The sequence below is a fragment of the Coturnix japonica genome, chromosome 1 (assembly GCF_054131305.1).
Source record: "Coturnix japonica strain WE chromosome 1, WE-NBRP24, whole genome shotgun sequence".
Lineage (NCBI taxonomy): Eukaryota > Metazoa > Chordata > Aves > Galliformes > Phasianidae > Coturnix > Coturnix japonica.
The window spans coordinates 154,976,941-155,004,927 of record NC_140663.1 but is presented as its reverse complement, the minus strand read 5'-3'; the positions used below and the strand labels follow the sequence as shown (position 1 = coordinate 155,004,927).

Sequence of the window (27,987 nt, the reverse complement as noted above, 5' to 3'; positions counted from 1 at the left end):
CGTAAGACAGAGGCGGGACCAGCTCCATGGTGGTGGCGGCAGCACCATGTCCTGGTATCGCAACGTCGTGTGGTTCGTGAAGGGGCTGCGGGAGTACACGAGGTAGCGGGGCCACCGCCACCGAGAGCGGGCTGTGCCGCGGGGCGGGCGCTGTGGGGAGGCGGGGCGGTGCTCGGGGTGCGCGCGTATGTTTGTGGGTGTTCACTATTTCAAGGCTTTCCGCCTTTATTTTCTCCATTAATGGAAGCCTGCCCTGCAAATCGGGCGAATTTCAGCGCCTGAGATAGCTTTGAACAGCCATCCTTGCCCTGAGCTCCCTCAGTGCAGGGAGGGTCCGCCTGAGCCCCCTCAGCTCCCACATGGAATGTTTTGAGTTGCCTCCTAAGTTGCTCCACACTGTGGCACTGTGGGCCGTGGAGGAAAAGCCCTTTTCAACCCACCCTTTGGTTTTTTGTCCTTGTTTTGGAACTGCCGCCTTCTGGCTTCTCACAGGTGTCTGTTTTTATCTAGGAGTGGCTATGAGTCTGCTTCCAAGAGCTTCGACCCAGCAGATCTGGAGGTGGATGTGGCTGGTAGATCCTTTCTGATCACTGGGTCCAACAGCGGCATTGGCAAGGCTGCAGCCAAGGAGATAGCACGGAGAGGTGAGCCAGGGCAGCACCCCGGGCTGCAGGGAAGAGGAGTGGAGTGAGGTTGGGATTCCAACACAGATAAAGAGTCAATACCAGTATATGATTGATCTTAGGTTCCCTCTACAGTCATTATGCATAATAGCTTTATTGCTTTGCCTGGTGACTGTTGTGCTTACAAATGGAGCTGCCCACCAGATGTTGCATAGAATCATTTAGTTTGGAAAAGACCATCAAAATGATCAAGCCCAAGTGTCAGCCCATCGCCATCATAACCACCAAACCATATCCCTCAGTGCCACATCGATGCTTTTCTCAAACACCTCCAGGGATGGTGACTCCACCACCATCCTGGGCAGCCTGGTCCTGTGCCTGACCACCCCCCATAAGATATTTGCTCCAGACCCTGCTCAGCTTTGTTACCCTTCTTTGGGACACACTCCAGGGCCTCAGTGTCTTTCTCATAGTGAATGACTGCAAGTTGAACACAGCACTTGAAGTACAGCCTCACCAGTGCAGAGTACAGAGGGACAATCACCTTTCTAGTCCCTGCATGTCAGACCTGGAAGAGGTACACAGGATTTGGTGATTACATCTACATTTGAGCCCAAAGAATAACGTTGGGTTCATACTTCTTGCCTGATGCTTTTCTAGGGCATGGTTGTGCATATAAAGTTAAATTGACTTAATCACTTAAGTCAGGAAGGAACTCCTGATCCCATTTTTGTATGAGTTCAAGAGAAAACATTCATATTCAGAGCCTTTCAAACCCGCCTCTGGGACCTTACCATGTTTCCAATCAGCTGAAAGTCCAGCCACTTCCTCTGTGTGTTTTATTCATACAAGCACAGTACTTGTGCAGTCCCTTGTGCTTTGGGAAGAGCTCTTTAAACATCTGCACATTCTCAGCTGCCTTAAGATCTCATTAAAGCCCTCCTTTGTGCAGTGAAGCCTACAGTCACTGAGAGAATGGCTTGACTGATGAGCGTTGGAAACTGCCTGTTCTGATGCTTGTCTGTTCTCTCACTCATGAAATCTACCCTCACTGAGGCAAAGATTGTCTTTCATTCTGGTCTGTATATGCTTAGTGCCCGACTGTGCTGTAGTCAGTGGAATGGTCTGCATTTGGGTTCTGATTGCTTTCATCAGGACTCTTGAGATTCCATTGCTTAAGCCTTCCAGCAATGGACTGCTAGGAACCCCTAAAACACCTGTAACAGTAGATTAAACTAAGGAGTACAAGTGTTCTTGTAAGTGAGATTAACAAATTTATTGTAATGATTAAGGAATGCAAACAATAAAAATAAGAGTGACGTCTGCTTATATTTCAGTGCTGTTTTTGAAGGTTCTCTTTAGTGTCGCTAAGCTATTAGGTCATGATACATATCCAGTCCTTGGAGAAGACCCTTGTCCTGAGTAGCTCTGTAGAAAAGGTGGTAGGAAGGCAGGAAGGCACCTAAATCCCCACAGTATTCCAGGGTGGCCACTGCTACTGGCGCACTACAGATTTCTCACAGATGGGAAGCAGTCACAGAAGGTTTCTCATTCCTTCTGATTTGTATAAAAAACTAACCCCAAAAGAACAACTGCAAATTGGAAGTCACTTTCTGGCTCTTTCTCTATGCCCCTCTGATGTATTTAGTAATTAAATGTCTAATGTGTTTCTTGTTAAAATCCACGAGGTGGCACGGTTCACCTGGTTTGCCGCAATAAGGAACGAGCTGAGGAAGCCAAAGGAGAAATAGTGACAGAAACAGGCAATCAGGTAAGTTTGTTGTTGTGTTTTATGATGTTCTACCTACTTTTCCTTATTACATTGCTGAGGATTTTAAAAGTCAATTCATTACAACACTCTTGCAATACCATTTATGGCGTTGGAGGTTTTCTGGATCTGAATAATGAAGTCTTGATTTGCTAAGGATGCCTTTCCTGCCTCATGTATGTGGTCCTAATTTTATCCTTATAGACTTTTCTGTCTCTTTTTTTCTCGCAGCATCTTATCTCCCACTTTCTCTTAGAGATCTTTTTTGCTTCTGCATATATCAATCTGCAGTACACCTCCGTAGCTGTCAGTGTTGCTTTGGTAATTATTCTAGAGGGTGTGCTTGTGGAGAAGTGGAGCCAGTGTCTTTGTACGTTGGATGGAGATCTGTCTTCATTTTAAGCAGGGCCTTGGCTTTCAAACACACTATTTTGATTCCTGTAGTAGTGTTTAACGGGTGTCAAACATGGTGAAGACTTTTTGTGGTTAGAGATACCTTATTGAATAATCTGTGCTTTTTAGTTTCAGCTCCCAAGTGTGGCACTTCTGCTCTTTAATGGAGGTGAATCAGATCAGTCCTCATGTAGAAATACTCTCTGACTGTCTAGAAAAGCATGGTCCCCTGACTATAGTAAGATAGAGTTATAAAAGAACTGATGATTATATGTGTTACTTTCTTTTCTAGCTGCAGTCAGTCAGCCTGGGCAGAGGGGTGAGTTTCATGACCTCTGGGGGTTCCTTCATGTTCTGTGTTCTATTATGTGGTGAAACAAAACTCCAGGCAAATAGTATTCTTCCTCTAAATGCAGCACATCTACTGCATACTGAGTTTTGGTAGACTACAATGTAGTTTCTCTAGTCATGGAAGAATATGAGGGCACTGTAGAACCTGTGTGTGACCAGGGGTCTTGTATAGAGAGGAGCATTTGTTGAAGCATTAGATGAGCTGTACAAGAGTCCCTGCAGGACATGTGCCTGCACTGGGAGGAGTTGTTTTTATAAGGAGTCCACAAGAACATCCCTTCTTTCTAAGTAGCCATTCAGAAGCAATCCAGGGAGATAATAAAATACTTTTATCTGCAACTTGACAAGGTACATGCAGACCTGACTTACTCTTCCTGATTATCTGGACAGAGATCCTGTTGTAATATGTGCCAGAGATTTGTTTCCAGTTTCCATAGCAAAACGTGCCGGGGTTCAATGCTGAGAATTATAGAATCATAGAATTACCCAGATTGGAAAAGACCTTGAAGATCATCAAGTCCAACCGCAGCCTAACCAGTACCCTAACTCCAAAAACCCTACACTAAATCATATCCCTGAGCACCACATCCAAACGGCTCTTAAACACATCCAGGAATGGCGATTCAACCACCTCCCTGGGGAGCCTATTCCAGTACTTAACTACCCTTTCTGTAAAGAAGTTCTTCCTAATATCCAACCTAAACTTGCCCTGGCGCAACTTGAGGCCATTTGCCCTTGTCTTGTCATTTGTCACTAGTGAGAAGAGACCTGCCCCTCTCTCACTGTAAGAACCTTTCAGGTTCAGGTTTCAGAAGAGTTATTACTTGACAGGCACCTGCACCTTGACCTGGAAACTAGGAAGGCCTCCTGATTTTCTAAGTAGATCTACTCATGGTGATTAGATCTCACTTTGAGAATGACTTTGCTACCATGAAGGACTTTTATAGGCAACAGATTTGTGAGTTCTTTTTCTGAGGCACTGTGACAGTCTTCAACAGATAAGTGTTGATTTAGGTCTTTTTCAGTCTCTGAAATCACTTGTAATATTGAACATCTGCCCCCAAATCTCCTACTCTTCTGTTGCAGTAGTTAGTTACAGTGGCTCTAAAAGTAGAAGGCTCTTAGAGAGGTATCTGGTTAGAACCTACAGAAGTGTCAAGTTTTTTGTTGAGAAATGAGCATTATGATGAGAAAATTCTTAGCTATATCAAATGGGATTGTAACTTTACTCTCATGTCAAGCCTTTCCTTTTTTCTTTTACTGTGTTCACATCCCTGCCCATAGCATTTCAAAACAAGGGTCGACTGAAAGGGACATAGCAATTCATGCAGCGCTTAGTGTGGGAAGGGGTTGCAGAAAGCACTCAATACTCTGCTTAAAAATAGTGGTGTGGGCACAGCGATGTACCTGAAGGTTTGCTCTTCTGCCCTGCTCCAGAGGAGTGATATATGGGTGCTGTGCCACAGGGAGTGATTAGTACTTTTCTCTGAGCGCGAGGCAGAGCACAGTGGGGTCCTCATCAGTTGGGCTCTGCTATGGCCAAGGTGCTGGGCCGCCCAATGAAGCATCTGCTGGACATGGAGCAACTTGCATAACCTTAGCGGGAGGAAACAGGAGGTGGACAGCTCACCTCTGTGGAAGGGTGGACAGCTAGGGCCTATCCTCGAATCAGTAAGTGCATGGAGGCTCCTAAGATGGGGAAGACTGGGCATTTGTGAATGCTGGCAGTAGAAGACAGGATTGTTCTCAGCCTACAGATGTTCATTTACAGGATAGTGCCATGTTAACAGATGGGGAAGAACAAGCTCTGTCAGGAGAGGCTTTGAAGCCAGCTGAGCTTGAACTCGGGTTGGCACCAGGAAGAAGAGTGGGTGAAAATGGCTGGAGGCTCCCTCCTGTGGGGGATGGAGGTGTCTGCCTACTGTCTCGATGTCTTGAGAGATTTGTCACTTGTTAATGTGGTTTGAACCGGTGAACAATGAGACAGGTGGAAAACTGTTTGGGCCATTAGGCTCAGAAAGTAGCAGTCGACAATACAGAGCTGATCCGATGAGCAGTTATTAGTGGCATTCCTCACAGGTCAATACTGGGGCAAGAGTTTAATGCCTCTATTGACATCTGGATAAGTAGATCAAGTGTAATCTTTATGAGATTGCAGATAGCCTCAGTTTGTGGGGAGCTGGAGAGTAAAGGTGCTATTCAGAGAAGCTTAACAGGTGGGAAAATGGACAGACATGAACCTCATCATGATCACCAAGAGCAATCCTGCCTAGGAGTGCAGTGATCCCAGAGTAATATGGCCTGGGACTGACTGACTGGAAAACAGCTCTACAGAAAAGTGCTTGGGGTTGGTGCCATGACCCTGAGCAAGCAGTGTGGACCTATTCACTATCCATGTTGATTGTAACTTACTTTTCTTCATTTAGAATATCTTCTTGCATATCGTGGATATTTCTAACCCCAAAGAAGTCTGGAAGTTTGCTGAAAAGTTCAAAAATGAGCATAAATTGAATGTATTGGTAAGTCTGCGTACTTAAATCATGTGTCTATCTTTGGAGCGCCCATCCTCTGAACTTAGCCAGCAGACAGTCCAGATTTTGCAGTTCTGTGCTTAGTGTTCTATAAGTATTGCTACTGAAGTCTCCACGGTCCATTTGCTTTTGTCCATTCTGAGTTCATGTACACAGATATGACAGAAAAAAGAGAGAAGTGCAGTAATTTTTAGGTGCATCTTTTGAAGTTCTCACTGCAGATTTTCTGTTTCACTTCTATTACTGATAACTTTGTGGCCTCCAGGTTGCATATTCAGGCTATTCGTGTTTCCCTAAACAAAAATATGGCAGAGAGCAATGCCTTCCTCATGTAGTCCAACCCAACCTGCCATTGGCAGGACACCTACTAGATGAGGCTGCCTGGAGCTCCATCCAGCCTGGTCATTAACACCTCCAGAGATGGGGCATCCACAGCTTCTCTGAGCAGCTTGTTTCAGTTGCTTATCACCCTGACAGTGAAGACTTTCTTTTTAATATCTAACCTAAATTCCCCCTCTTTTAGTTTAAAGCCATTGAATTATAGAATCATAGAATTACACAGGTTGGAAAGGACCTTGAAGATCATCAAGTCCAACCACAGCCTAACCAGAACCCTAACTCTAAAAACCCTACACTAAATCATATCCCTGAGCACCACATCCAAATGGCTCTTAAACACAACCAGGGATGGTGGTTCAACCACCTCCCTGGGGAGCCTATTCCAGTACTTAACTACCCTTTCTGTAAAGAAGTCTAATGAGAGGCAAGTCTAATTGAGAGTACATCACCACGTAGCACCAATGGGGTCTCTCTGATGAGATTAACATACTACACTGCTTATTTGTCCTAATATCTGGGCTCTGCAACCTGCATGTTACTTCTGCAAGAAGAGATTTTAAAACATGGAGTAAGGCACTATGATGGTTGACTTTTAGTACCAATCCATTTCTCTGAAAATCCTTTCTTTTGTGAAAAATATTTACAGTCATTTGAGCTGGAATAGCATGACTTATAGAAACAGTTTGTAACATTGTGTTGTTGTGCCAAAAAAAAAAATAATCAAACTATCATGATTTGCCTGTATGGTTAGTTTTGTTTGTAGACGTCAGTCTAGATTGTTTTTGTTTACAGGAGTTGTTTTACAGATTAACAATGCAGGGTGTATGGTGAACAACAGAGAGTTGACTGAAGATGGACTTGAGAAGAACTTTGCAACAAACACCTTGGGTGAGTATTGTGGGCCTAATTCTGAGCAATGATACTTATGCTTGAATTGTATATTTACAGCTTGGTTCTTCCTGCTCTAAGAGGGATCGTACTATTGCTGTGTAAGGGGAGAAATATGAAAGTAAAAGAAGAAATATTGCAGCTTGTGTGGAGTGTCCTATCTGAATTTCTCAGCTTTTCGGCTTTTTTCATATCATTACCATTATTTATCATAGCAGCAGTGGTCAAATGCAGATAAGAATTAAATTGTTTCTGAAATGTGATATGAAGCTTTGTTCCAAGCAGTGTTGCAAATGACAGTCTGTGTAATCAGTGTGCTCCTGTGGCTTGATTAAAGCTCTGAGCACATTTGTATGTTTCAGTAGGCCTGAGCAGTCCTATATAGTCCACACTATATAGGAAGGCTGTACCTTCTGTAGTGCCCTACACAACAGGACATAACTCCTAGTCAAGTGATTGAGCAGTTCTGAGTCATTCTTCACACCCCAAATATAAGGGGCATATCTGGTAAACTGCATGGTGGGGGTACAAGAGGGTTAAATTAAAGGAAACAAGGAAGAAAGAGATGAAGACAAGCAGAGGAGATGGTAAGCAAAGTGCAAAGTTCTCCCCTAAGAGCCATGGAAAAGGTGTGAATTGCTGAGGAGCTGTGAGAGTACATGACTTGAATCAGATTCTATCACACAAGTAGATGCAGCGAGTTCTGTAAATCAGCCTCACTAGAAATATACAGCAGGATAAAGCTGCACAAATATGGTAGAGGAAGATGAGTTATGATTGCACTGAACTAGCAAAGTGCCAGTATTATCTTCTGTCGCTATGTATAGAATCATAGAATTACCCAGGTTGGAAAAGACCTTGAGGATCATCAAGTCCAACCGCAGCTTAACCACAGTACCGTAATTCTAACAACCCTCTGCTAAATCATATCCCTGAGCACCACATCCAAATGGCTCTTAAACACATCCAGGGATAGCGATTCAACCACCTCCCTGGGGAGCCTATTCCAGTACCTAACTACCCTTTCTGTAAAGAAGTTCTTCCTAACATCCAACCTAAACTTGCCCTGGCACAACTTGAGGCCATTTCCCCTCGTCCTATCTTCTTTAGTCATTTGTGTGTCACTTGCTGCTTGAGTGTGTAAGAAGGTCAGGGAGGTGGCTGTACATTTGAGCAGATGGGGTATAGCAAGGGAGTCATCCTCTGCTGTCCAACTTCAGGAGGAGTGGGTTGTCTGCCTAGGCTGGTTCTCTTGGCAACAGTAAGGATTATCTTCTGAAGCTTTAGAATAGAGTGGGACTTGGCTGATGTGGAAGGGAACGTTTCTGTTCTTGCACACCAAGCATGCATGGGGGACCAATGCTATCTAGAGTGCCAGTGTTTTCTTCAAGGTTAGAGATGAGATAATAAATCATTCCTGTCAGAGTCACAGTAGAAGAAGGTGGTATGGAATAACGTGTATCAGAGCAGATGCTGTGTTAAATCATTTCCCTGAGTACTGTGTACCTCTGGGCATACTTTACTTTGGAGAAGTATCTGTGACAGGTTCCCAGAGAAAACCTTGGGCATGGCAGCTATATGGGTTGGCTATAAACCAGGATGTCATCAGAGAGGACAAACTGAATTCCCCTCCCTGCTTTTATCCTCAGAAAACCTGAAGCCTGGCCTGTTTTAACATCTGCAGTTGTCCCTCTCTTGTTGGCAATAGAAGCAGTAACTTGTGATTGCCTGATTTCTGTAGAATAAGAACATTATTAATACTGTTTTTCTTTCTCAGAACTTCACATGCAGAGTGTTCCTTTCACCTTTCTTTGACTATTTGTTTCTACCCTGAATCTTAGCTCAGGTCTAATAAAGGAATGCGTAGGTTGCAGCTATCTAAGAATGCAAGAATTAGCTATAAAACGCTTTAGATACAGAGCATAGCCTGTTAGTTCTGTATCTGATATCTGATTAACTTTTATGTAAGCTCTAGGATTGCTCATTTAGGTGCCTAAAATGCTGGGAAGCTTTTAAATTCAAAGTGTTTTCAGGTATTTTGCATAATGAGTGTTAGAGTTCATTTCTAATTGATCATCCTTTCTTGGACAGAGTGGGCAAAAGCGAATGTATAAACCCTCTGATAGCTAAGATGGATATGTTAATAATAATTAGAATATTAGAATAATAATTCTAATTAGAATATGTTAATAATAAGAGAAGGCTGTAGGGAAACCTCATTGTGGCCTTCCAGTACTTAAAGGGAGCTTCCAAGCAGGAAGGGGAATGACTTTTTGCATGGTCTTGATAGTTATAGAACAAAGGACAATGGCTTTAAATTAATAGAGGGGGGATTTAAGTTAGATATTAGAAAGAAATGAGGTTGGTGAGGCCCTGGCACAGCTGCCCAGAGAAGCTGTGGGTGCCCCATCCCTAGAGGCACTGAAGGCCAGGTTGGATGGAGCCTTGAGCAGCATGAGCTGCTGGGTGGCACTGCCCATGCTAGGCTGGAAATGGATGGGCTTTAAGGTCCCTTCCAACATAAACCATTCTGTGATTCTACAATTAGACAGGTGGGAGAAGTGTATGAAAATGCCAACAGTTTTTAAGTTCTCTCACCCCAAACAAAGGCCATTCAAACCAATAGTACTCAGTCATTTGGGGGGAAAAAAACAATACAACATCTATTGGTGTTGGTTTGCAAGTGGAAGCAACAGAAATCCATTCCTTTTGAAGCACTAGAAATTTAGCTGAAACAGTCCCTGTTTTCTTTGTTTCATTGTCCTCCTCACTTTACTTTTACTCGACACATCTTGCTTGTCATGGAGAAGAAGCATATACATTACGTTTTATTGCTACTTAACAGCCAAGGGGATGCTAGAACACACTCAGGGGTAAATAAGTGGTGCTCCCAGTGAGCGTGTCTTTCTCAGTCTAATGAAACCTCCTGTGCTCTCTTGTTGCAATAATAAAGCTGTATACAGTTACTCTATGTGCAAAAAGGGGCTAGGGCCAGAGGAAATAAGATGCTAGGACCACAAGAAATAAGATGCGCAGCCCATCTGTGACAAGCTGCCTAACCTGACTGAGTATTTTTCAGTCTCTTCCCTCCACATCAACCATACTTAAATGGGTCTCATATGTGCCAGCATTCGCTGTCAGACTGACTGAACTACTTGGAGGTCAGGCAGCTTGGATGGCAGCCATGAGGTCAGTCTTGATCTTTGCAGACAGTCGTACCTGTGTGAAGGAGCCTGTGATACCAATTTACTGAGTTTTGAGTCTGAGAGATGAGAGGCGCTACATAAAAAGGTAAAGTGGAATGTAGTTGTAAATCTACTAGCTGTACTGAATTCTAGGTTCCCAGGACACAGAGGAACCGTTATTGAGCTGAGCTTTGTAATTCAAGGCAAATGTGGACCTTTGTTTTGTCTTTCATGTTCATTAGCTCTTCCCATGCACTCTCTGTTATTGCCTAGTGTGGTGGAATTGCCCCTCAGAGACAGTGCACTAAAATCCTCATTCCTGATCTGATACTCGGGAAACAGGCTCAGGGATGGCTCTCACTTGAAACTGCATAAATTGAAGGCTTGAAAAGATAACCAGGTCAAGGAACAATGTCAGCTTGTGCTTTTTTATTTTCTCCTTTCTTTTAAGCCTGGGATGTAGGAAAAGCAAGGCAGTTTATTTAACTCATTTTAACCAGACGAGAGAGCCATTGAAATCTGTACTATAAAACTTTGCTCACACTTTTTGTGTGTTTTTTTTTTTTTCCACAGTTGAAATTGCAGTGTTCATAATAATACTGCAGAGCTCAGGAAGATGGAGAACTCCACTGAGTGTGGTGCTGGCTGCCTGCCCTTATCTGAATGCTGGCAGATTAAAAACCTCACCAGCAATTCACCGCTAATTGCCAGATAGAACATCAAGCGAAAACTATTGTAGGATCCACCAACACTCTTGGGCCTACAGTAATTGCATCATGAATTAATTTGATGTTACAGACAGGTAGTGACTTTACTGCTGAAACAATAATTTGCTTTATAAGCCAATTTGGAGTATAGGTTTGGGGGTCAAATCGAAATCTGTAATGCCGGCATAGGTATGTATTCTTGTACTGTTACTATATAGAATCATAGAATTACCCAGGTTGGAAAGGACATTGAAGATCATCAAGTCCAACCGCAGCCTAACCAGTACCCTAACTCTAACAACCCCCTGCTAAATCATATCCCTGAGCACCACATCCAAACGGCTCTTAAACACATCCAGGGATGGCGATTCAACCACCTCCCTGGGGAGCCTATTCCAGTACTTAACTACCCTTTCTGTAAAGAAGTTCTTCCTAATATCCAACCTAAACTTGCCCTGACGCAACTTGAGGCCATTTCCCCTTGTCCTGTCACTTGTCACTAGTGAGGAGAGACCTGCCCCACTCTCACTGTAAGCACCTGTGGCATCTTTCTGATTTCCAAACCGGAACTAAGTTCCAACACCAGCATTTTGGCTTTCATAGTGTTACTTTCTGTTTTCTGTTAGGGCTGTTCTGTGTTTTGCTTATATTTCATGTTCTTGTTTCAGAAAGATTTGTTAACCTTGTGTGGAAAGACCTGTGTCTTATACTCTGTAGACTTCAGCCCATTGCAAGGAGGTAGTGGTGCTGTTGTAGAGATGGTGAGGTGAATTAACTGTTAGAAGAAGGTGCAGAGCTGTCTTCCAGCAAGGGTTTTCCATAGTTCCCTTAGCTTCCACTTCAGCTCATGTGAAACATGGCCTGAGTTTGATATTTGTGAAGCAACCCAGCTGATTTTTGTTATAGAATCATAGAATTACCCAGGTTGGAAAAGACCTTGAAGATCATCAAGTCCAACCGCAGCCTAACCAGTACCCTATATTTTTTTAATAGCTCTGTGCATGATTTGTATGTTTATTTCCCTAACAGCTCCTCATTTCCTTCGCTTCCATCAGTGAGGTTTGTCTGTGTGACTGTGAAAGGCTGCACTACTGCTCATACAGTTTAACAGAGGGATTCACTGCGTGGAGTTATAAATGGGTGTTGTTAATTAGAACACAGTATCAAATTACTCAGCTCAATTGAGAAGATCTCCGAGCAAGTGGAGGAATTGCACAACACAACACAACACGGTGTGATGCAATTTGATGTGGGGTTTATTTTGTACGAGTAAACATGTAACTTAAAGAAACATTAGTGTGATCTGCACTTGGGAGGGAGTGTGCCTGAATAGAGTGTGTTCTGTTTAAAAGTGCCACACGTGTAATGCACAGACTGACAAACCACACTATCTATGAAGGCTGCTCCAAAAGTAATGCCTCCTGTGTTATTATGTTGACCCACTATATCAGAGGTGGATGGTGGTGGTGCCGCAGTAGAGGTTGAAGCTTCCCATATTCCATTACGTTTAGTTGCTGTGCAGCAGGTGGCAGCAGAGGGGCAGTCTGACAAAAAGGTGTTTCATATGGGAGTGCGTATGTGATATTGTGAAAGAAATGGCATCCACTGACATTCATTGACCCTTGCTGAGTGTTTGTGGAAACCGAACTTTAAGACTCATATATTGCCAGTTTTGGCTTGACTGATGTTCCAGACCTTCTGATGGTCCAGATTTGGCTCCCCCTAACTTGCATGTGTTTGGGCCAATGAAAGAGGGGCTTTGGGAGCAAAGTAACAATGCTGTCCTAGCAGCTGTGAAGCAGTGGGTCACTTAAATACTGGAATAGGCTCCCCAGGGAGGTGGTTGAATCGCCATCCCTGGATGTGTTTAAGAGCCGTTTGGATGTGGTGCTCAGGGATATGATTTAGTGTAGGGTTGTTAGAGTTAGGGTTCTGGTTAGGCTGCGGTTGGACTTGATGATCTTCAAGGTCTTTTCCAACCTGGGTAATTCTATGATTCTATGATTCTGTTGGTGTTGTTGTTTTACAAGCATGGCATGCAGGCTCTTGCTGGAGAAAATGTGCAGCTAATGATGATGACTGTTGAAAAATAGTGTTTTGTAGCTACAAATTGATGCTATCATACAGTGTTATTGTGCTCTTTTTTATCTGTTGTAGTCTCCATGGAAGTAAACAGGAAGCATTACTTTCAGAGCGACCTACATACCACATGGCAGTGTTGTTTGAATGATTTGTAATGGTGGAATAGCCATATCCTTATAGGAAAGATTTGAATTACAGGGTATTATACGTGATTTCCTATTATGTGAGCTCAGCTTTAAAGCATAAAACTTAGAGAATTTCTTACAAAGAAGCCAAATGTGGAGGGAGGATGTTTATCTTTAAAAGGGCGTTATGCAACAATCCCAGGAGCCTCTTTTACTTGGGAAAATGTGGCCAGCAAGTTCTGTGTCAGACCGCATTGCATGGAACTGGACTGCAGCTTGTACAATAGGCTTTTCTAACTGACTCTTCACCTCATCAGAGTTCAGTCAGGGTAATGTGAAATCCTGGACACGTGGGTGACAGACTGAATGCTTAGTTACCTACTTCTGCATTCCTGCTGCTTCTGAGCAAGCTCCTGTTTCATCTTGCTGGGCTCCTCTGTGGCACAGCAAATACTCCTTCCATTTCACTGCAAAAAAAAAAAACCTGGAGGGGATGCTGCCTGAGTAATTCCAAGCAGCCTGCTCTTCTCCATGAGCACCCTGCAGTCCCGTGCAAGAAATGGGCCTTGATCCAGGCAAGCTGCTCCGGTACAGACATCCTGCTTCCAGTTGCCCTGTGTCCCAGTGGGATCTTTTCACCTCCTCTTTCGGAGCTGCAGGCACTGGGGAGTGAGCTCTGCATGGTGGCAGAGCCCACCCAGTCCTCAGCCCCTGCCATGGCCAGTGCCATCAGCAGCTCAGGCTGCCCAGGGCCCCATCCAAACTGGCCTTGAGTGCTTCCAGGGATGGAGCACTCACAGTTTCTCTGGGCAGCTGTGCCAGGGCCTCACCACCCTCTGAGTAGTGAGTTTCTTCCTCATGTTTGACCTAATTTTCCCTTCTTTTAATTTAAAGCCATTTCTCCTTGTCCCATCACTGTTGGACCACATAAAAAGTTGTTCCCTCTCCTGCTTATAAGCTCCCATCAAATACTGGAAAGAATGCTGTTGCAGTGTTCCTCATGGAAAGGCAGATCTCCAGCTTGTCGATATGAATAATCTTTTATTAGCAAAAAAATTATTTGAATCTTGCTTTGATCTCCTTAAGTGTGGAGGGGAATCGTCTCTTCTACCGAATTAGAATCTTGGTTTTCTTCAGAAAAAAAGGTACTAAAAATAAGAGATGTTCTCCTTTATTTTTACACTGCTCATGCAATTCATGTTTTCGTAAGGGCTGTGGCAGGCAAAGCATTCATTTGCAGCTTCCCCTTTTCCTTAGAAATCTGTTTCTGCATTACGGCATGCTGCAGTAGAGCCGTGCTTGGCACAGTCTGTGCCATGTGGTGTGTGGCTGTGACAGTCTGCACTGCCTGCCTTTAGCACTGCTCCTATCAGTTTGAACACGACTCCCCAGCTATGTGCCAGCTCCGCGTGGGGAAAAATGCAGAGGTTTCAATTGATAATGACGGATTCCAACCAATAATAACACCTTATTAATCTCTTTCCACTGAGTTTCTTGTCCAGGCTGTTTAGCCTGACAGATCAGCCCATGCAAACATGAATCTAATGTATTTAAGTGTATTTATTTTTAAATACGAAGGAATTTGTGTCTGGACACTTAAGACTGGATCAACAGTTGGTGGAATATTTTTTAGCAGAAGGGATGGAATGCTTTGCTCCTGACACATCTGTGTGCGTTGGAGAATCATAGAATGGCTTGGGTTGGAAGGGACCTCAAGGGTCATCAAGCACCACACCCCCACCACAGGCAGGGCTGCCAGACTCTTCATTTCATACTAGACCAGGTTACCCATGGCCCCATCCAACCTGGCCTTGAAGGAGATGCTGCTGGAGGAGATTGGGATTGAAACAAGTCTTTTCACACTGCCCCAAAGTACTTAAGCAAATGGCTCAGTGGGCAAAACGTCGGATGCTCTGGCTGTGTGGGGTTTAGTGAATTCTTCACAGACTCATGGAACAGAGGAGACAGTGGCTCTGCAGTGACTTTGTGGTTTTAAATAAACACACAAACTTCTGATGAGCTGTAGTTGCTATAAGCAGGATTTCTGGCACTGAACTTTTCTCTTATCCAGCTGGAAAGCAAAATAAAACCCAGCGTTAACGAGGCAATCCTATTACTTTTATCTCTGCATCCCCTTAGAACTAACCAACAAAACTGAAGCCTCTCAAAAGTGTCAATCTGCAGGACAGTAGAGCTGAGCACTGCCATTGCTGGTGCATTGCAGCTCAGCCTTCAGGAAATGCAGTTACTTTGCATTTGAAGAATGCATGGCAAATCAGAATCTAATCCAGACCCTCAGCTTGTACTGAATTGCAGCAGTCCCCAGTGCAATCGCCATAGCCCTTGTCCTCATGATGTCACTGGCTGTGGTCCCCCTAGGGACACACAGGCTCTCAGTGCTTTGCTGACAGCTCCTTTGCTTGCGTTTCCTGCTGCAGGCAGGCTGCATTTCCTCCTCTGCTGTGCCTTCATTTTAATCTGCTTGGGTTTTAAATATATCATGTGCATATGGATGTCCCACTGATGCCACAGAGAAAAAGGACGGCTGTTGTGACTGACGGGGGAGCCGAACAGTTTGTTCACCAGGCATGTAACGCGTTTAGCTGCGCTAGCATATTTATAAACACGCTGTATTTTAACTGGGTGATCTCATCGCCTCTGCGGAAGGGGGGTTATAAAGACACATGCTGAAGTCTTCATGTGTAGAGGAAAACATGGCCTCGGTGGCTGATGGAAAAAAAACACATTTATCGCTGAGATGGAGCTGTTGAACTGAAGCCATTTCTGGAGAGACGAGAGAAGTGTTGTGCTTGATGCAGAAACGCTAGACTGAGTAGGGCTGGGCTCATCTCGAGTGCAGTGGAACTTCTAAAAACACCATTTTCAGTGGGGAAAAAAGGTAAAAAAAATCTGCAAGAGACAGAAACAAGCAAAAATCCCTGCGTTGTGCTGGAGCGGGTGAAGCAGCGCTAGGTGGGTCTGAACCAAACGTGCCAGCAGATGAGCACTGCTTTGAATTACAAACTTCGCTGCTTATAGTGACAGCTGTAATGGAATATATTTGTGCTGTTTGTACAAATTGTGCAAACTGAACACGATCACAGTGTGGAAACACACAGATGAGTTTCACCAAGTAAACCTATCTCAGAGAAATCCATACCCGAGCCATGTGGCCTTCAGAGGCATGGCTGGAATGTAGGGAGCAGTTTTTTTCTATAGGTAAGATAGACATAAAAGCCTGTAAAATAACTGATGTGCCTTTTGAGACAAGATGTATAGAGTAAGTAACGCAACACCAAAATCATGAAGCTCAGATGAAGTCGCAGAAATAAAGGGAAGCTGGTTATAGGGGGCAGGGAGAAAAGAAAGCTTTTGAAAAGAGAAGTTAATGATGGTGTCTGTCTCCTTGTAGGTACATACGTTCTGACAACTGCCCTGCTGCCCCTCCTGGAAGAAGAAGCTGACGCCAGAGTGGTAAGTTTGGGATGCTGCTGGAAAGTGGTGTAATTATTTGTAATTCCATGAGCATCTCTAGGGTCCTTTTGGATTTTGCCATCAATGAGCTCCTTCTCCAGTTCTTGCCTGCTGCCCTGAACCCTTCATTGGAAAGCAGAGTAAAATATTTCCTTTGGAAACTTCCCTTGTTTCTTTCCCTGGGGCTGGTTATCTCCTGCAGCGCAGTGCAAAGTACTAATAACGGGGAGTATAGGCTTAAAAACCCTTATTGGTTCTGGTATTTGGTACTTAGAATAAGACAGAAAGTACATTTCTAACACGAAATTTCCTCAGTTTTATATAGTGTCTCTCATTTCTAATCAGCTGATATAAATGCTAAATGTATAAACTACAAATTGTGCTGTTTTGCTGCTTTCTTTCTCCCAATTTCACTTTGAAAGAAAAAACAGAGTTCCTTGATGGAGTCGACACCGTGTTGAATGAAAATCAATTGTTTATTTCTTTTTAAGAGTAATGATTCCACTGTATCTCCAGGTAAGCTCCACATATGAGCAAGAACACAAGCACAGTGGGGAATGAGCAGAGGAATCCTGCTCCCAGGGACTTCAGTGTGTGGCCTGAGGACCACATTGAATGCATGAGTAATGACACTGGGGAGTTGTTTGCTTTTTCATTTGATTTCATTCATTTGCTTGCAGGTAACCGTCTCTTCTGGGGGCATGTTAGTTCAAAAACTAAACATATCTGACCTGCAGTCAGGAAGTGGGGTGTTTGATGGAACTATGGTGTATGCTCAGAACAAGGTACAGTGCTGGATTTGGAAACGAAGCCTAGCACCTGTTTGCTTGGTGACTTATACCATCTGCTTTGCTCAAAGCCTTCACACAAACACACACACACACAAAGTTCACTGTGGCTTTTCCATTGCATCCAACCTGTTCAGAGATGCACAGGCAATAATCTTCTGTTGATGTCATGCGCTTGTGGTGCATAGCGCCTTGCAGGGAGAGCGTGACTTTGGTTTGGTTTGATTGAAGTCTCAGTGGGGAACACTGTCTTTAGCTGACAATCCCTTTCTGTTTGCTTATTTTATTTTCCCTGCAGTCTGCAGCAAGTAGAAATAGTGAGGAAAAGCAGTGTAACCCCTTTAAAAATAAGCTTGTGGCTATGGTGATCATGATGGTCTGACAAAATTACCCACTAAACCCAATCTGGGTGAGCAAGGATATATTTCTGCTGTACATAAATGCCCTCATACAGCATATTATGGTGTAGTTTATTTCCCTGGGAACAAATGCTGTGGACAGGATGTCAGACTTGATGCTAATCTGGCTGTTCTTGCTCTATTCTAGAGACAGCAGGTCGTCTTGACGGAGCAATGGGCAAAAACTCACAGAAGCATCCATTTCTCTGTTATGCACCCGGGCTGGGCAGACACTCCAGGTATCATCTGCTTGACACTCAGACTCCCTTTTTTTTCTAGACAAGTCTAAAAGCAAACAGAAGAGAGACTTTCTGCTAAATTGCTCTAGCAGGTGCAGTCATTTCTTGGCTCTAAACTGGTGCTTAGAGTAGTTTTGTACCCCCCTGGTAGTCCTATCCTGCACGGTGTTCGCTATCTGCATGGAGCTGGAGAATAATAAAGGGCTGCAGATGATTCCTGCCTCATTCAAATGCACAGAAAAGCCCCAGTGCTTTAAGCTAACCTCTAAATTACATTTGTAACAGGACTGTTAAGCACACAAAAACAGCTTCTGCCTCTGCGAGCATCAACGTGCAGATGTTGTAAGCCTTTGAGGATGTGTACGAAAAACAAGCATGCATCATGTGCATGCCTCGTTCCTCTGCTTTTCCTCTAAACATTTACAGCCATGGAGAAACAGCGTGCTTGGCTAGACAGCTCTGTCTGAGCTGCAGCTGTTCACTACTGCTGTGCTCAGCAGGAGGGCCAGCACGCGGGTTGTGTTCTACGATATGTTCCCAGCCCCTCACACCTCAGCTTGGGCTGCAGAGTAGCAATCCACTATCTGTTTTTTGTTGTTGTTGTTCCCAAACCTAGTGATCTTTAATGTTATGCCACCATAAAGGGATCATCCAGTCCCCTAAAAACAAACAGCTGCAGGGGACCGGCCTTCAATCATCATCTGTTATACAAGATGTAAACAATCCAGTGTTTAAACACTGAATATGTAGTTAGTTTCACTATAAAATCTTGAAATACTGTGATGTAATTGATTTCCTCAAACGGATGTGAAAATAAGAACTAAAAATCTATCAGAATACCTGTTTTATTTGGTATTTCTGTTTCCTCCATGTTTAAATCCTTTGAAATTGGATCAGAAACCTCTCACCGATCCTGTTCTCACCTCCTGCTATTTTTCTCAATGCAATTTGACCCAAACAAGGAGCTCCTTGATCATCTGTCAGCTTAACACTATTCCATCATGGTCACCATGTGCCTGGCTATGGGGAAATACTTTCCTTTCGTTATCTTTGAGATGCTTTCCCTTCACTGTACACTCACAATGGCAATTTTAAGCATATATTTTTTTAATCATAAAAGCCTTGCCTGGCAGCCCACCATCCCATTGTTCTCTCTAGCTGTGAGGTCGTCGATGCCAGACTTCTATCAGAAGATGAAGAACAGCCTGCGCACAGAGGCGCAGGGAGCTGATACAGTGCTGTGGTTGGCAGTATCATCTGAGGCTGTAAAGTTACCGAGTGGCCTCTTCTTCCAAGGTAAGAATCTGTCGTTGCCTATTAACAGAGACTGTTAAACTGCCTGCAACTGTAGGATCCTAATCTGGCCTGGAAGGGAATGGAGACTGGACCAGGCAGCTGATTTTCAAGGGTAAAGTGTTTCTCAAATTTATTCCACAACTAAATGTTTAAGTGAGCACTTAAGAAAGTGAAGAGAAAGTCCTGAGAAAGACTGTTAAACTGTTGTGTTCCTGCTTTTGCCCTCTAAATCAGCTCTGAGACTTCAGAACATTTCCTTAGGGGAGGTTTTTTTTGTTTGTTTTAAGCGAAGTTGGCTGCTTGCAGGACTGCGCCAAGGGAAGGTAAATCACAGCAGCCAAAACTGCATCTTCTTTGATGCTGGGAAAGTGGCAGCCCTCTCACAGAGCACTGAGGGTTGGCTGCACTTTGACAGGCTCTTCCTTCCTACCTCTCCATGCTCATGTGAAACTGCCAACTCCCTTTCTCTGAAGCTGGGCAGAGACCTGAAAGCAGTGACTTTTTTGGCATTACTAGCATAGTGAATATAAATGGAAGAAATAGGCCAGAGCCTCTTCTCTCAGACAGGTGGCAGGCACCTGAGTGGAAGCAGCTGGAAGCATAGATGTCTCAATGGTGATGCAGGTCAGTCCAGTGGGAAGAAGGCAAAGCTCGGGTTAATTGCTTACAGGCACTGCACACTGTGTTGGATGTCAAATCCCAATTCACTGGAGTTTCTCGTTGGAGCATGCAGAAGGTTTGGACTTTTTGAGCTGGGTTGACTTTGTCCTTTCTGTTCCCTCCCAGGCATCACACTGGGTTGATATACTTAACCTGACCTTTGCCATGTCTTCATGTGGTGTGTGCAGAAATGACACTCCCAACTGGCCATTCTTCTCTATAGCACTGGAGTTGCCTTTTTTGTACTCCTGTCACCTCCTGCTGGTCCTGACTTCTGCTCAATTCTTTTCGCTCTGCATCATAATTCCATCAGTCTCTTGCTTTTGGCCTTGGTCTAACTCTGGCTTTAGTAAACAGGAAACGTGCCTTGGCTTTTCAGCTGTAGGTAGTGATTCCTGAGAACTTTGGCACAACTGCTCTTAAGATTGCAAGGGAATTTTTGTGTCGTGTGAAGTCAGAGAGTTTTTTTCCCTCACCCAGTGCCCTGTGGAAGCCATAGGGTAGAGTGTGAAGTCTTTGGACCCTTCAGTAAAGGGTTTCATGTGCTGGAGTCAGTACAGACCCTTCTCTTCTGGTCCTAGACGGCCATTTCCTGAGTCAGTAACACCTTCCCTCCATTTCCTCTGTTCCTTTTTATTGTGTTCCCTTTGAGTGCAAACTAGAGCCAGCATCTCTTTTTCCCGAACTAAAAAAGAAAAGGGAGGTTAAAGAGCATGACTCCTACAATCAGAATTCTCCGCATCTGCCAAGGTACATAAAAAATGTCTGACAGAGCCCTGCCTTCCAAAATCTGGAAGCATCTCTGTGATACTGAGCTCAGCTTTTACACACGGTTCCCAAACTTTAGCACAAACTTCTTCAAACATCCCTGTCACTGAGGGAGTGGTCTGTGTTCAGTGACAGAGAAGGGAATGTTCCTCTGCCTGTTTCCTCTCTCCTTGCGTTTCTATGAGCAGAGGTTATGCACTGTGTGCAGCCAGTTACAGCATTTACTCTGAAGAGATCAAACATCTCTGCTCCCCTGGGAAGCCTGATAGGTTTTCAGAGAGATCTGCTGCCCGCTGCTGGAACAGATTATTCTCTGGTCTCAGCTGGTTAATGCAGAACTTGGACTTCATAAGTAGAGTAACAGTGCTGCAGTAGTGCTCTCACAGTTGCTTCATAGACATCTAAGAGCGCTGCCATAAGGTTTCTCAGCTCCAGATATCATGCTTTTTTGAGAGGAAAAATTCCCTTCAAATCCACTGTGATACAGCTGCATTTACACAGAGTGAGTGAGGAGAACAAGGTATGGAAAGCCAGACAAAGTACCACACTGAGCAAGTTTGGTCAGAATCTTTTACTGTGGTAAAAGTAGCAGCTGAGTAATTAGCAGAAGTTCTTGAGCATGTAGAATTTAACCATTTATTTTTAAGGATGAAAGTAAGCTTTTAAAGCTAGAAAGTGATCCAAACCACAAAGTCCCAACTGAGAAATTTGTGTAGCACTAGAAGCATTATCTGGGAGACGGTGAAAAACCCTTCCTGATGCAGAAAATGCAACTTCTACCTTTAAGAACAGTCACAAGCTCCTGGTCTAACAGGAGTTAAACTAGTGACAGCAGGCGTAAACCCCACAGTAAGGCCCTCCTTTATCCATCTGCAAATGAGATCTCATTTGCAGATCTCACCACTCTGAGTCATTTTTGTATGAAAGGGCAGTTATTCTGGTTCCAGGAAACAAATGAAATTAATTTCTGGTTTGGAAGATGTACATAACTAACACAGAGCACAGCAGAAACATCTCTTTTGTGCTTGAAGAGGTAGATAAATACACCCATTAAGATTTTTTGCTTTTTTTCTTCCAGACAGGCAACCAGTCCCTACACACCTGCCCTTAGCAAGAACCCACAGCACACCAGGGGATGAGGAGAAGCTAATGGAGCTGCTGGAAGAATTCTCCCAGAAGTTTAAATCCACTTCTGCAGTATCCTCTCAGTGCTGCTGAATATCATGGAGCAGATGCTCCTGGAAGCTATGCTAAGGTACATGGAGGAGGAGATATGGGATAACCAGCATGGCTTCACCAAGGGCAGATCCTGCCTGACCAACTTTGTTGCTTTTTATGATGGTGTAACTGCATCAGTAGACAAGGAAAGAGCCACTGATGTCATCTATCTGGACTTCAGTAAAAGGCCACAGTCCCTCATAACAGCTTTCTCTCCAAATTGGAAAGAGACAGATTCCCCCATAGCATTCTTCTCTCCAAAGTGAAAGGTATGGATTGGATGGGGGGGCAGTTCAATGGATGAGGAACTGGGATTGTACCCAGAGAATGGTGACCAATGCCTCAGTGTCCAGATGGAGATCAGTGAGAAGTGGTGTCCCTCAGGGGTCAGTACTAGGACTGGTACTCTTTAATATCTTCATTAATCAACAGTAGGATCAAGTGCACCCTCAGCAAGTTTGCAGATTTCGCCAAGCTGCATGATGCAGTTGATACATCTGGGGAACAGGATGCCATTGAGAGAGACCTAGACTGGCTTGAGCAGTGGGCCCAGGAGAACCTCATGAGGTTCAATTAACCCAAATGCAAGGTCTTGCACCTGGGTTGTGGTAACCTCTGCTGTCAGTGCAAACTGGGGGATGTAAGGATGGAGCACTACCGCAAGGGACCTGAGGGTGGATGGGAAGGTGGCCATGAACCAGCAGCGGGCCCTCACAGCCCAGCAAATCAACCATATCCTGGGCTGCTTCCAAAGCAGAGTGGCCAGCAGGATGAGGGATGATCCTGTCTCTATGTTCTGCGCTGAGGCCTCACCTGGAGTACTGCATCCAGATGTGGAGTCCTCAGCACAGGAGAGACATGGAGCTGTTGGAGTGTGTCCGTCCAGGGGAGGGCCACACAAATGATCCATGGGATGGAACCCTTTAATGCTTGAAGTTTCAAATGATATTTTAACACTGCGTTTGATAGGGTGCTTCCTTCGGTGTATGAAGATGACTGGACTCAAATGCATTACTGGGAATGCAGAAATGCTTGCATCGCTTGCTTAGTTTAAATGGAAGGATTCTTCACAGCCTTCGGTTTCTATAAATCAGTGTTGGTATGCAGAAATGATCTGCTTCCTCATGTTTAAACAGCAAGAATTTAGGAACGCTGCCAAATGCTTTCCACATTACTTTATGGAGCCAGGACTGAATATTATCCTGTTTATGTCAAGACACTGTGAAGTAGGAGGCTTTAACACATTCCACACCCAGACATGGTTGGATCCCTTCCCCTTCAGGAAGCAGAGAAATGACTCTAGGCAGGAAAACAAATAGCAGACTAAGCCATACGTGCTCGCCATTTCTGTGAAAGGTTGGGGAATTGCTTCATCATTATGAATGGAATACGAAGGGAGAGGGAAAATGGTGAGGCATGGGTTTTAGAAGAGAACTCCATCTCCTGATAAGAGAGTTGTATTTTGCCTGGAATTGTTTTATTTGCAGACACGGGGTGGAATTTGTCTTACCTGATCTGCAGAATTATTCATTGGAATTCTCGCTCTACATCAGTAGAGAGAAAACAGGCTCCTTCACAGTGATTTAATGGATCTAGTTTAAGAAACCCTCACATTTATGTGTCTTTCTAACGACTGTGAAGACAACCAGCTCATACAAAGACATTCAAGTGGGATTATCTTTATCTTTTATATTACAACTGTACCGCAAAGCCAAGATTGTTAACAGCAGTCGTGGTGATGTGTTTTTCTCCTGAGCCAACTGTGCTTGCTGGCAAACTGCATCCAACCCCCCCCCAGAATTACACTGCTGTTTCTACACATTGCTATGGATCAGTGTGGTATGTCAAAAGAACTAGAAATATGAATATCACAGTTGTTCTTTGGAGCTCTCTACAATGACTGTAGCTAAAGACTGTGCTGAAGGGCAAGGAACACATTATGTTCCCTTAATTCAGTTTCCCAAAAGATTTGGTGGAACACAGTCATGGGTCAGACATTTCCGTTTTCAATTCAGTCAATTACTGTATCTTTGGAATGACAGAGCATTTTTTGAAGACAATTGTAGCATGACAGGATGGAGTCCTGTCATCCTACATCCCTGGAGGCGCACAAAACCAGGCTGGATGGATGGGGCCCTGGGCAGCCTGAGCTGCTGGGTGGCGCTGCCCATGGCAGGGGGTTGGAACTGAGTGGGCTTTGAGGTCCCTTCCAACCCAAGCCATTCCGTGATTCTGTGAACTACAGCTACTGAAAGCAGAAGCCTGACTGAAAGGCTTAAGTAGCAACTGCATTTCTCAGTCTAGTAGCTGCAGAGCTAATAAAAACAATATATACTTGAGTGTTGAAGTCAAGTTGCTTCACAGCTCTGCAGGAGAAAAGTTTAATGACTTAATGATACTTAAATAGCTCATAAAATAACCCAAAATGCTCTTTAACATATACTAAATGCACATTCTTTACTAATTTATTAATATATCCTATATTTTTCATTTTAATCGCAGCTTACGGTGGAAATAAAGCTGTAAAATTTCTTTAATCACAGCTTGGTTATAATGTGAGAAAAGAGACAGATGTTGTGGCTTAAGAGCCCTTACAATTTTAAATAACATTAAATACAGGTCAGCAATTAGAAACCAAATCTGGAATCTCCCACAGTAACGCTGTTATGTTCCCAGTTAGGTTTTATTTCTCCCTTTTCCAGGAGGAGTAAATGACGTACATAGCTGAAAAGCCAGCAAGATGCTTTGTGTTAATGTGAATGGCATCAACTGTACCTGCATCTAAGCAAATCCATTTAGTATCACCTGTACACATCACTGGGGTTTTTCACATTCCAGGGCAGCCCTGCCCCCTTATAGCTCATTTGTACTTGACTTGGTTGACGTCTGCAGTGATGCCTCACTGAGTAAGACAGGATGGAAAAATTGTGCAAAACTGCAGAAAGCTGAAGTTAGATAAACACTAAAACAAAGGACAAAAAAGGGAGACCTTCATAGGCTCAATCTCATACCTCATCACTGGCACAACTCATGGCTTCTGAATCCTGATGGGGACTGTGATCAACTGGTAGTGCCAGGACAGGGAGTTGGAAGGGACCTCAAGGATCGTGAAGCTCCAATCCCCCCACCACAGGCAGGGTTGCCAAACTCCACATGTAACAGTAGACCAGGCTACCCAGGGCCCCATCCAACCTGGCCTTGAACACCTGCAGGGATGGGGCATCCACAGCCTCTCTGGGCAGCCTGTGCCAGCATCTTCCCACTCTCATGGTAAAGAACTTCCCCCTGATGTGCAACCTGAATCTTCCCTTCTTCAACTGAAAACCATTTCCCCTTGTCCTGCTGTTATCTACCCTTGTCAAGAGCTGACTCCCCTCCTGTTTGTAGGCTCCCTTTAAGTACTGGAAGGCTGCAATGAGTTCACCCCACAGCCTTCTTTGTGCTGAGCAAACCCAGCTCCCTCAGCCTGCCTTCATAGGGGAGGTGCTCCAGAACTCTAAGACAAGTCGCAATGGAAAATTCCCACAAACTGGGAAAACGTATGGAAAAGTGTCATGTAACCACACAGTTAATAGCTGAAATTGAACTCTCAGAACTACAGCTGTTTGTTTACCGCTGAGGGGCAAATATTTCCTGCCAAACTTCATGAGATTTTGAAGAGGAGATCCTGTTCTTCCTCACAAAGGGACAGTGCTAAAGGCACTGGGCCTCTGATCCTGGCACCAGGCACTGCTGGCAGAGCCTGGCTCTGACATCTGGCATCCTCCCTTCAGAGGATTTATGGGCATTAATGAGATCCCGCTGAGCCTCCTCCTCTCCTCCAGCTGAGCAGCAGCTCTCTCAGCCTCTCCTCACATAAGAGGTGCTCCAGGCCCTCTGCATCACTCCATTACAGATCTAAAGGTAAAAGCAAAGGGAGATGCTTCTCTCTCTTCCCCAGCTTCCCCTTCAGCTTGTATCATTTTCTAAGCCATGACCAGTCTGACCTGAGGCTGCAAGGTAACAGGGCATTGAGTTAAATCCAAATAACCCTCCAGGTAGTTTATTCAGAAAGAACAGCAAGGCAAAGTTTGTGACATGGGTTCATATACCTACCATCCATCCATAAGCAACACTGAAACCACAGCTCCTCGGGAAGAGAAGATGGGGACGAGAGTTTACTACAGGAGTTTGAAACATACCTTGCTCCAAAATTTGGTCATCTTTGGAGTCAGTTCCTCACTTTTGTTTGGTTAAGACATGTCCCAAAGTGTTGGGCATTCACAGAGCAGATCCTCAGCTTGTGGACTTCTGAGCTCTACTGATGTTAAACACAACTCATGCTGTGGGCCCGGGCCTGTTGCAGCCATTATGGCTCATCAGGAGCAGAGCTGAACACTGATTTAAGATTACTTGAGAGCACAAGATGGCAGCAAGGCTGAATGCTGCTGACTGCTGTATTTCATCACAGACCAACAGCAGCCCTGCATCAACAGGAGATGCAGAACACTCGGCCTGCAGATCAGGAGCGTTGCCCACAGTGTGTTAAACAGTGAAATGGATTCAGAGGAACCCAGAGATGACTCTTCATTCAAGACAAATCTAGCAAAAAATGTTTTGCTTTTGATTATTCGTCTTGACACTTTCCTTTCAGGAGGGTAAGTTTGATCGAGCCAGGCTTTTTAAACACTTCTTTATTCTTAAAAGAAACTGTCAAATATGACAATGGGACAACAAGTGTCATTCAGCAATATCAGTTTCTGACCTAGAGAGGAAATTAATAAAAAACATCATCGTCATTTTAAAAAATAAATATGACAAACCGTATGGAAAACAGGAAAATCAAATTAATGTTCAGCAACACAGGCAGGTACGAATGCTGAAATGCTGCTGCACAAGGTAGAGGTAGAGGTAAAACAGACTTCTCGACCCCAGACCAGTTTTAGATCCACTCCCCCACCCTCCTGCATACGCTCCTGAAAGTTGTTGATGCCAGTAATTTCATTTGAATCCTCCTGTCAGCCTCATCAGACTCCAAGCAGGTCCGTGTGCTCCTTCTAATGCTCCGAGCAAGAAAACTATTCCAGCTTTTGTAGAAATAAGTTGCTAAGCAACCTGGCCCCCGGGTTTTGCAACTGGTGCAGCAAGGAAAGTGGCAGGAAGCCGTGCTTTAGCTACAACAAAACGCTCTCTGGATGATGTCTGCTTGGACAAGAGGATGGTAGAGCCCTTGGTAGGAATTGCAAGTCCATCAGGTGATGAAACCAGAGAAGGCGCAGGGCCGTGCCTGGAGCTCTTCTGCTGAAGTGAGCACCATCAGCAGGAACATCCCAAACACGCGGGTGGGGAAAGCAGACTGCCTTACACTGACAAGTGATGCGGTAAGACACAAACCAAGAACCCTCGGTACAAAGCAGCAAAGTATCCTGACATCATGATGTATAAAAACTAAACATTGCACTGCACACGGATTCTCCAAACAAACTCAAGACAACCGGAGTCGGATCGTACAAACTATTAGTTAAAAAAATACCTTCTTGTGTATTTTGAGAATAAATGGAAAGAGTCTTCGTGCAAATGTTCGGCCTTGATCAAGCAGAGGACATAAATCATTGTAAACACACGAGTTCCTTTCTCATCCGCCATATGCGCCCAGCGTTACCAACCTTCTGCAGAATGATTAGGGTTAGGAAATCTGCTTCTTCTGTAAATGTCACCCTTCAAGTTCCACTGATGCATCAAGACACTACCGGCGTCATATCCCACAGCTGTTAATACAACAATGTATCAGAATATGGTGAGTAGTGGTGAAATATAATAACATATAATGCACAAAACCAATTTGCACTTTTCAGTTTCTGTTTAAGGGAGGCTATGTGCCCAGAGGTGGATGCACTGGGTCCAACAGTTTAATTACATTTCCCAACACTTTTATCACTTGACATTTTCCCCTTATAAACCAGGTTAATATCTGGTTTTAAGCTATAAAAACCCATAGCATATTGGTAACTTGAGTGATTAGCAGTTCTAACACAATTAAAAGGTAGATCTTTTCTTGCATCCAGGCCTGGGGCCCCCCAGCACAAGAAAGATGTGGAACTCTTGGAGTGGGTCCAGAGGAGGGCCACTAAGATCATCAGAGGGCTGGAGCACCTCTCCTGTGAGGAAAGCTTGA

The 27,987-nt window shown here is 44.2% G+C and overlaps 2 protein-coding genes across 10 annotated transcripts in view; one reads left to right on the top strand and one right to left on the bottom strand.

Annotated features, from left to right (window-relative positions):
• The first annotated feature begins 4 nt into the window (after nt 1–4).
• Nucleotides 5–24,370, top strand: DHRS12 (dehydrogenase/reductase 12). 6 transcript variants are annotated; one of them, XM_032442102.2, is made up of 10 exons: nt 5–72; nt 511–644; nt 2,312–2,394; nt 5,562–5,654; nt 6,812–6,893; nt 16,405–16,466; nt 17,147–17,251; nt 17,801–17,891; nt 19,050–19,187; nt 21,694–24,370. In XM_032442102.2, the coding sequence occupies exons 1-10, from the start codon at nt 47–49 to the stop codon at nt 21,831–21,833; spliced, it is 954 nt and encodes a 317-aa protein (XP_032297993.1). In that variant the 5' UTR covers nt 5–46; the 3' UTR covers nt 21,834–24,370. The 6 variants fall into 6 exon arrangements, with proteins under 6 accessions (XP_032297993.1, XP_015707348.2, XP_032297995.1 ...); XM_015851862.3 differs by having other exon boundaries at nt 5–102; XM_032442104.2 differs by having other exon boundaries at nt 5–102; nt 6,798–6,893.
• Nucleotides 24,371–26,491: 2,121 nt separating this feature from the next.
• WDFY2 (WD repeat and FYVE domain containing 2) overlaps nt 26,492–27,987 on the bottom strand; it is a 64,562-nt gene continuing 63,066 nt past the window's right edge. For all 4 annotated transcript variants that reach the window (XM_085536227.1, XM_015851861.3, XM_085536229.1 and 1 more), the window contains one exon: nt 26,492–27,580. In XM_085536227.1, the coding sequence (XP_085392353.1) occupies nt 27,551–27,580 (30 nt within the window). In that variant the 3' untranslated portion in view covers nt 26,492–27,550. The remainder of the gene's footprint in view (nt 27,581–27,987) is intronic.